Source organism: Achroia grisella, unplaced genomic scaffold (genome assembly GCF_030625045.1).
Source record: "Achroia grisella isolate CSIRO2021 unplaced genomic scaffold, CSIRO_AGI_Agris_v1 utg6026, whole genome shotgun sequence".
Lineage (NCBI taxonomy): Eukaryota > Metazoa > Arthropoda > Insecta > Lepidoptera > Pyralidae > Achroia > Achroia grisella.
This window is the reverse complement of record NW_026712960.1, coordinates 290,244-301,055: the sequence shown is the minus strand read 5'-3', so window position 1 is coordinate 301,055 and position 10,812 is coordinate 290,244. Positions and strand designations below refer to the sequence as shown.

Genomic DNA, 10,812 nt, shown 5'->3' with positions numbered 1-10,812 from the left:
TATATTTTTTATGTATTATTTATGGTATAACTGGTAGATTTATTACACTATCATTATAATGTCATCAACATTTATTTGGAATTGTTTAGTGCTTATAACTTTTTTTAATTTTAGCCAGGATTTTAAAATACATTTTGGATTAAAGTATTGCATGACAGTATTTTGGAAACTATGCAAAATTGTCTTGCTATCGCTCCGTGATACGAAAACGTGATACCTCAGTGATGAGTTGATACTAGACCGTTAGTGGTCAATGTGTGTATTGGTTAGGATGTGAAATCTTAAGACAGCCAGAAATTGCTGACTAGCTTTTGATTGAGATGTGACGTTCCATACATATGGAACATGTTTGGTAAATTCATTTTATAGTTACAGACATTAGTTGCCTTTATATGGACGGTCTTTCACGCAGTAAAGAATGAGCATATAAATTTAGACAAAGAGAACAAAAAAGACCGCGCGTTGCCAAATAAAACAGTCCCGCGTGTTTTAGCGCCTTTTATTTAATGATTGTCATTGCAAAATGGCGGACATCTTATGGAGCAAAGACAATTATAGAGTAATTGATAATTTATTAATCTTAAACGTGCCTATGAAAAATATTATCTGTGGAATAAAGAATGAAATTTAAAAGAAATAACATGAAACATACGCGTATAGAGTGAATACAAAATATAATAATAATAATAATTTATTCAGCATTATAATACAGAGTAAAAATATAGAATAACTTAAAAGCTAAAATCGCGGTATGAGCTGAATGCTAGTACCGCAGAATGTCACTGCAGCACTGATTTTCAATTACTCACGATGGCGCACGCTAGTTTTCCCGCGCTAATTTTGGTTGATTCACACGCGTGAAAGAACGTATTGTCTAAAGGCATCTATGGGGTTTAACATACTTCATCATATTAAAAACTTACATTCGTTTCATGGCGATTTGGTGATTAATTCTAACAAAACAAATGACATAGTTATGTTGTTATTTAATCAATAGAACAATGAAACCTCTTTTGTCTTGTTGACTGCGTCTCCATAACGAATATTGGTTAACATTTTGTTTTATTAGATTTTATTGCTTTTAAATCTTCACTGATAGATGTTATTCTTAAATACCTCAAGTTTTCATGACATTTTTGTGTTAATTTATTGTGCGTTTTAATGGGCGTAGCAAGGATTTTATATAGAGGTCACGGAGGAAAGGTAATTTTTTTTATATGAGAGAACATGTAAAGGATATTATTTGTTAATTTATGACGTAGCTCGAATATCCATTTAACAGTATTTCAACCGTTCATTTACGGTTAAAACACGGCTAAAGGGAGGGGCGTGGGCACATTTATCCCCTTTCTACCCTCTTCCCATACCTGACTACGCCCATGGACGTTTCGTATTTATTTTATACATTTCAATACCTCCTGATTTCTTAAGTACAAACATAAATACTTATTAGTCATTTTGATCGACTCTGAAGTGATATTCTGTAAAACTATCTCTGAAATTCAAATTGTAATTTGATAATTGACTATGCACAAGATAAATATATTTAATAAAATATATAGTAAAGCGTATCTACTTTCAACTTGTGATATTTTTTTGTAGCTTATTAAAAAGCCCTTAAGACTAAAAATGCGATTCTATTCTGTTTAATGCTTTCTTTTGGGATATTTTCTTTTTGGAAGATAGTGATAAAGTATTAGTAGTTTAGATTTTAGAGCATGTGGGAGATATTTACTGGATAATCAAAATGAATTTTAATTTTAGAGATAGATTTAGAATCTAACCGATTCTTTATATTCATTTAAGTACTATTTTACTAAGTAAAAACAAACTACTTATTGTCTACTATTGGAAAATTGAAAGAAATTTTCGATGAGTTTTTGTAATGAAATTCTAAATGTTTAAATTTGTAACTAATTAATTGGACTGTTAATTCAAATTAAAACGTGTTTTAAGTTTACATTTACACGCGTTTCCAGTATTTTGTTGTTTATATTCATTTTCCTACAGTTTAAAGGCTTATAGACATTAGTTAATACATTTATATTACTAATACTGACAGTGTTTTAGTTTTATGATAGTTTTAAATCGTTTTATCATTAGATATAAGTAGTGTGCTTTGTGGAGAAATCTGGATATTACAACTGATATATATATAGTTGCTATAGATTATTAGATACAAGTAAATTGTTCTTAACACATTAGTATTCTGTACTCCAAGTTAGTTATTACAGATAAATAATAAGTATTGATAAAAAAATACATTTTTAAAGATATCTAGATTTTTTGACAGAGATTTCCGGTGGGCTGCGAGTTGAATTATATCATTATTCACTGAAATCATAGCTGATCCCAGATGGAATAATCAAGAAGCATTGAACTTCTGGCAATGCCAAACCCTGGCTTAGAACCAACGACTGTGTTGGTAGCTGAAAAACATGGGAAATCAGTTAAAAGGCACACATTTTTTTTGTTGTTGCCTGATTCGAATTAATGATCTTTGGAGTCAATAAGGCAAATAAATATTAAAACACTGGGTTATGACGTTTTCAATTATATCAAAGTAACGTGAGTTTTGGTGGTATAGTTGATTATATGTATCATGACAAGTTGCCATTTTAGGTGGGTACTTCGATAGGGACTATCGAAGTATAGATAGTTGGTTTTTTATGGATGATGATGGAATGGTGCTCTTACTTGCGGTATATGTTGGCGAGACGCCAATGCAAGATGATTGGATGAGAATGATAGGGCGAATTTACTCACAATGGTTTCTAGGTCGACTGTGTAAAGACCCACCTAATACATTACTGGTTATTGCAGTCCCTATACATCTCTGCTCATTCTAAATGAAAAAAATTATGAAGAAATACACGATTATTCTTTTCGAATTCGATCTCAACTCTATATGTCGAACTCAATTAAAATTTAGAATGTGTATGTGGGCCAGAATGATATAAAAAACGTACTAATTTATTAAAACATTTTATTTATTTAACCATATGATGAAATATGATTATTCTTTCTGTGAGATATTGTGATCACGGTCGCTATTGGTGCATCGCGGGGGGCGCGTGGCGTATCTTTGACTTGACATGGTCTAACTGATCAGATGCCAATCGTATTTTGCGTAAATGCTTAAAGATGTCGAGGCAAAGTGGCTCACCCCGATGCCCCAACCTTCACCCCCAGAAGACCAGCGTGATGTTTAAGATATAATTTAACTGGCATCTGCCGCCATCTTTAAAGGTATGACGGGTAATAATGTGTCCCCTGTCCCACTTCGTTTATCAAATAAGCACAAACCGATGCATATTCTCTAGGAAATAACGAGTAAGTTCATAATAATCGTAAGGTAGAACAGTTTCTACAGCACCGATACGATTGAAACCTTTAAGAAAAGAGCTTATTCCTTCTTAAACGGCTGGCAACGCACTTGCAAATCTCCTGGTGTTACGGGTGTTCATGGACAGCGGTAATCACTTATCGTCAGGTGATCTGCAAGTTCGTTTGTATGCTTTAAAAAAAGTACCATCTAGTTCCAAAATAAGCTAATCTTATTCTATGCGTATTAAATAACTGATAAAAATATATAAATACTATTTCTTGTAAATACTTACATAATGCATGATGAATACAAATGTTTGTAATGCGCAAGAATCGAACTCGCAACAACCCGAGGTAATGTTCGGAGATTACGTAATCCATATAAATTTCAAGACAGATATGAAACAAGCTTTTTTAAATCTCACAAAGACAACCTGTTAAAATAAAATTCCTAAATAAGACCAGTTATGAGGTTATAGAGCATAAGGTCCATAATTATGACCCAAAAAAGGTTCCTGTCCCGAAACTCACCGTCCTAACCGCAGCTGACGTTGTCTAAGGTAATATAACTTACCATTATTTTTTGTGGATGATAATGGAACGCTAACGGTTTACGTTGGCGGGGCACCAGTGGAGGATGATAAGATGAGCATGAGGTCAGGTCAGTTAGCCCATCGTGTAAATTGACCAGGAATTTAACACGATGGTTTCCAGGGGGAACCGCATGGAGGTCGACCTGACATGGTACATTGCTAAATGGGGTTATAAATTACTAACATTATTATTCAAGTTTTTAACCAGGAAGAAATGATTGACGAAATAAGGCCCCGTCTCGGGGTCTATTATTTCTTAGATAGCATGCATCGGTTAATTAGTGAAATATAGATTTAGTCGTGTATTTGGTAGGGGATAATGTATAAATTCCTATTTAATGTAACTATAATTATGTACATACTCAGCCTTATAGACAGATAACAAACGAGTGTATCAGTAAATATGTTCCTGTTACAACACGCTTAGAATGAAACGAACGTTGAATGTCGCTGTCTCGTTCTCTCTCTTGCATGTTGTACAGTACTTACGTGGTTACTGATAGATTCGTATGATACTTGTTCAGGGGTTAGGTTAGCTTGGATATTGAAATAATCTTAGGTTCAATATCTAAGTGGCTGCAAATTCGCTATGCCCCATTATAGCTAGCACACACGCGTAACATTTTGTTGCTTTTGACGTTACTTTACATGCACTGAAATAATAAAATCATTATATTGATACGTGAAGCAAAAACTCTGAAACCGTTTTAACGAAAGTTTCGCAGACGGAGGAGTATGAATAATCATTTTGAGAAGTTGTGCTCGCGGTATATTATATTCTGCAAGAGAAAACTATGTAGCGGTATAATCTGTGCGTATCCTGCGCAATAAAAAAAATCCGCCCAACAGTAAAGTGAATAAGTAAGTGAACGACTGAATTTAACTACTCGAACTTATCGCCGCATATTATTGTCTGCAGAATAAATATGGAGAATATAATCTGTATTTTAAATTTTTATACAGATAATTTTTCTCGCGTATTTTTTTTCTATAGACAGAAATCGCGGAAAAAAAATTTAATATTGTGTGAATTCGTTTTGAGAAATTATTCACGTGGCATATTTTCTGCAGGAGATAACTATGTAGCTATATAATCTGTGCTTAGCATGCGTAATAAAAGAAAATCCGCTCACGAGTTAAAAGTCTTTGACTGAATTTAACTACTCGAACTTAATGCCGCATATTATTTTCTGCAGAACAAATCTGGCGAATATAATCTGTACTTTTAATTTTTACATAGATAATTTTTCCCGCGTATTTATTTTCTATCGATAAAAATCGCGGAATAAAAAATGAATTCTTGTATGAATATTCATTTTGATAAGTCATTCCCGTGACATATTTTCTGCAGGAGAATACTATGTAACGATATAATCTGTGCGTGGGATGAGCAATAAAGAATATTCAGGGAGTTGTAGGGTTTGCTTTGTCACGTTGGAACGTGGGCGCGCCCACTCGCATAGAAGTGGACATTCCCATGCACAATGTAAATTTTCATATTGAAATGGAGAAATGTTACTCGTGCGTGCTAGCCGTTTTATATTTATTGTGAAAATAATAAATGATCACTCGATATAGTATATACAAATAAATAAAATGGAAGTGTCTGTTTGTAATTTGAAATTATCTACTGTTCATTAAATGCATATGAAAGTATATGTGGCACTAACTTAACATCAAATTAAAAAAAAATAAAATTTTCTCTGTTTTTGTTGATCTCTGAAACCATAGCTAATGTTATATGGAGTAACTTGGCTACTTTTATTTTAGAAATTTTATTTATTTAAATTCAACACGTAAGGAGTCACTGGTAACAGCTAATAAATATTATGAACATGAAAGTGTCTTTGTCTATCTGTTGCCTTTTCACAACTAAACGGCTCGACGGAACAAACTTACTTTCACATTTGTATTTGTATTTTTTGGTGAAGTGATCATTTAATAATTTCATATATAGTCACAAAATTGTCTAATTACTCATTGGATGGCCTTATCCAAGTGTTTACCTTGTATATTTGTGAAATAAAATTCTTACATCGCAAAAGTATAAAGGTGCTGACCGGCTCGTCCGGCATTACAATGTTCTGGTATATAACTTGACCATTGATTCGATTGTTAGGGGCCATCTATAATTATCTATGAATGTCACGTCACACGTGACAAAGTGTGACAATAGTTTGGAAGAAACAAAGTTTGTTTAAAATCATAATAATCATATCCTCCCACTGTACTAGCAGGGAGTACATTTCAGTTTTAGTATTAAACAGAAAATTTTAACTATTAAAATGTGTCTTAATTTGTCGATGGTCACCTATGGATTTTCATTAGCAATGTCCAAGTTATTTACTGCGGATTGTTTTTCGCTACATACAAATCCGAACTGTCTCGTGTAGTTATAAATTTTCGATTATTGATGTTAGAAGTAAAAGAACCAACTTATTCCCGTGTGATTGTAAAATAAAATAATCAATTTTATGGTGTCTTTCATTTTATTATCATTCCAAACATATGTACCAACTTTGTTCCGTAATATTAGACGAATATTATAAATAAATAGATTTTATGACTGTGGAATAGAAATTTATTTCAGATTAAAACAAATTGCGCAAATAATCATTAAATACACAATATTCGATATAAAATTATAACTAAAGTGAATTTTACAAATAAATAAACATTAACCTTTTAAAAATAGAAGCAAATCAAATCCCGTAACCAACTTAATATACTTTTATTTAAACTTGGTTGATATTATTATAAGTGTATAAGAAAATTAAGAAAAGTATTACGGTGTAAAGGAAATTAAAGTGCATTATTTCCGGCTACATCAGTGGCGTCCGCCATTTTGTTTTGGTCGCCATTTTGCATATTCTGTCAGAGACTCAGGCGGCAGATGTCGTCGTTGATCTCGAGCATCTGATCTATGAATGATTGGTTGGACATCAGTTTGGCCAGCTTCCAGATAATAAGACGAAGTTCACCAATCTTGTAGTTCATTTGTGCATTGCATAGTTCTATTTCTTCGTGTACTGCTTGTGGTACCTAGTGAAAAGAAAACATGTATTATATAGATAAAGATATAACGCATTAAATATGTTATAAAAGAAATAAACAATATTAATAGCGACGGCCTCGGTGGTCTAGCGGTAGCACAGCGTCTTGCTTCCGATGGTTGCGGGTTTGATTCCTCGCACGGTACAACAATTTGTATACATGAGTATCATTGGTTGTATCGTTCTATGTGTTTTCTATGTATGTATTTATATCAGTTGTCATAACACAAACTGCTAAGCTTTAGACTAATGTGCGCTATGTGGATTGTCCTGACATATTATTGTATTACAAGGTATCGTTTCTTAAATAATAATTATTAAGTTACATTGAAAAAGTTACGTCATTAAATTTACATACATATTTATCCTCCTAATTAAATATAATAAAACCATAATTGATTTTAAACATTTCCTTAAACTAGTAATTTCGTCGTACCTACATATGATGAATCTATTGTATTTATTTAATATACATATCTACAATAATTGTACTTGTACGCAAGTAGATACCTATTTACTAAACAAGATAGTAAATACAGACTTTGATCCTACACATTTCGATTTTATCTAATCTGTATACTAATGTCATTGATTGAAGTTCATTTTAGAAAAGCTGATTCTAATATATCGCTATTACACGGAGATATACGTAAACATCTAGTCATCCTTTTATCATCCATTAACACAGCTGGCTGCGTGATGTTCACATGAATCAGAGCGATAACACGCTAACCATCGGCCACGGACATTGAACAATAGAATAGAACAGAATAGAAATTATCTTTGTTCAAATAAACTTATATAAGCACTTTTGAATAGTCACAGGGTGGGGGGAAGGCGATCGTTAGTAATGTGGATTAATAATCTCATTGTTAGCAATATACCATGTCAAGTTGACTTCCACGCGGATATCTCTGAGAACCATTATGTAAAATTCCTGGTGAATTTACCACGATGAGCTAACTGACCTGACCTCTTGCTCATTACCATTATCATCAATTTAAAAAAAAAACATATTTTTTTATTCTACCACTCATTCTGAACGAACTCGTTAAGAAGAATGAGCAAGTTAAGTAAATACGCATTAACAAGGATTAGGCAGGATTGCAATGATTCTGAGCTGTAGTGTACTAGATTCTGCTGTAACTTTGTCCACAAAATAACAATAATAAACCGTGGACAAGTCAAAATAAAATAATATTCTATCCATTTATTTAGATCAGCATTAATAATTAATTCAGTGGACAGTTAAAATAACCCTATATTTACTGAAATTATTATCGCATTTTCAATGGTCATTAGGACAATCATATGTTGACGGTTGCAACCCTGAATTAAATGAAATTACTGATATTAAATATCATTCCGCTTGGTTCATGCACGTAACTTGTACTATTAGAATATGAATATTTGATTACATTGATAAGGCAACGGTTCTGATTTTTAGGTTATGGACGTCATTAGTAGACTTTAGAGTTTATATTATTATTATTATAAATCGCTATTAAAACATAGGGGTTGGTGATAGAAGGGTAAAAATAATATTTGTAATGCCACGTTTTAAAAAATACAAATTTTGTCCAAAATAATTAGGGGTGGACAACCCTTATCACTTATGGGTATGAAAAATAGATAATACCTACTCGATTTTACTATATTGCCGATCTATTGAATATGCATACAAAATTTCATAAGAATCGATGGAGTCGTATCGGAGGGGTTTTGTTACAAACTGTAACACGAGAATTTTATATATTAGATGTATCTACATGATGTTGCTTTGCTAGTGTTTAAATCTATAACTTACGTTATTGGTGTCCAAAAATGTGCTGAATTTATATTTGGTCTTCCGTTTCTCGGTGCCGTTGTCGAAAAAGAGGGTAAACTGTGCATCTTTCCCCCGGGCACCGACCGGGAAGTACAACCCGGCGATCAGATGGCCTTTTTGATCTCGAGAGAGAAGACTCCTGCGCAATAATCATCAACATAAATAAAAAAAAGCTACTTCATACAAAAAAGTCACTGTAGTAGTAAAAGTATTTATTAGAAGGAACTTTTATATAAAGTTGTCTGCGTGGGTTTCTCTGCAATGCTGCTTCAATCTATATAAGCTGTTTCTGGTATGAACTGTGTGTTATCATCCTCCAGCATCTTTTAAGCTGGATGAGCTTAAAAGTGTGACAGCGTGTATAAAAGTATTACCCCCGTAAGAGAGATATGTATTATATACCTTACTATCTCTGATCAATGCGACGGTTGACTGGTAGAGAATACCATTAGGCATTAAAACCGCGATGTATATAATTTTGTGTGCAAAAGAATAAATATATAAATTAATAAAAGTCATTCCAATTGCATTAGAAGAAAACGCATTAGCAGTCATTATGTAGGCCACGATCATTTATGATTGATCTAAATTATCATTATCCATTTACCTAAAATTGTAGACCAGGTTTCTTCTCTCGGTCACATTGACTCCATCTAAGTACGGCCTAGCAACGTACACCAGGGAGGTTTGGCATTTCACCACGCTCCCCCTGGTCTCCTTCTCTTGCCACTCCACGTAGGAGCTGTTCTGAGGGCTGAACACGTAGTTGTACTCTTTACGGCAGTGTGGCTCGTCTGACTGCGTGAACCAACCTGGTAAAGGCGATACCGTGTTAGATAATCCTTTTTTTCTAAGTTGATGGAATTCATAAGACAGAAAACCTTGTTGTATAGTAGCTATACGAGGAAGGAGATCGTTAGTAATATTCCCTGTGAGGCCAACATTGGTTACCTTATCTTTTGCTTAGGTTCTTTATTGATGATTAAAAGCGCGATCGGAACTATCAGTGCATTGTTGTCCATAACGAAAAAGTAGCTCTTTATGGTAAAAGTACAAAGTATAAATTTAAGGCAAATTGCATCATTTTCATATACTATGTTCATATAAACAATTACCAGTGTTCGGGTACGCCCTGTCAGCCATGACGGTGACGATGCGCGGCACGTGGTAGCCCGGATCGGCCAGCAGGAGGCCGGGCCGGCCGTCGATCCTGATCTGCACGCCCACCATCACGTGCTCCTTCTCGGCGGCGATGACTGCCGCCGGACTGTCGCCGCAGCACACGTACTCGCGCACGTCCACCACGGCCTCCTCGCACGACAGCAGCGCCGTCGCCGCGGCGAACCCGGCGAACTCCTTGTTCAAACATCGCCACCTCTTGATCAACTCCAACCCCAGTCCGACGCAGGTGTGCTTCCTCGCTCTGATCGGCGGCGAGTACTTCTCGTACACGTCGTACAGCTGCTCGGGGGTCTCCTCGAAGGCCTCGAAGAGCGATATGAAGTTGCTGACGGAGTCGTAGTTGTCGGTGACGAGGAGCCGGCGCAGCGTGGCCTCGGCCTTGGTGGCGAGGTCCTCGTGGCGCGCCGGCGTCAGGTCGAGCGGCCGGCGGGGCGGGCCCCAGCGCGCGGCCGGCAGCGGCGGTCCGGTCAGGTCGCGGGCCCGGCCGGCCGGCGGCCGGTCCGTCGCCCGCGCCACCGAAGCGAGTCAACTCGGCCACTCGGCGCCCCACCGCCCCACCGCGGGGGAGGCCGGCTCGGCCTCCGCCCCCGGGCCCTCCCGCTGCCCATCGTCTCGACCTCGCTCGCTAGCAACCTCGACGCCCTTTACGAGCGCCTCTCGCTGCCTCTCTAACACCAATGATGTAGGTTTTTCACGCTCTGTAAAGGGAAATACACATGTAAGTTTGAGCATCATCTCATCTCAAATTATGCCACGATAGCTAATCCAAATTAGCGGTAATGTTCGAATCATACTTTTATTTAACGATGACAAAATTAGAACGAAACAA

The 10,812-nt window shown here is 35.8% G+C and overlaps 1 protein-coding gene across 1 annotated transcript; it reads right to left on the bottom strand.

Moving 5' to 3' along the window:
• Nucleotides 1-6,273: 6,273 nt before the first annotated feature.
• On the bottom strand, nt 6,274-10,472 carry LOC131848932 (uncharacterized; the record flags this gene model as incomplete). Its single annotated transcript, XM_059198892.1, has 4 exons — nt 6,274-6,962; nt 8,781-8,940; nt 9,409-9,613; nt 9,917-10,472. Coding segments are annotated over 4 exons (1,089 nt in total), but the record flags the coding sequence as incomplete, so codon positions are not given.
• Between the last annotated feature and the right edge of the window lie 340 nt (nt 10,473-10,812).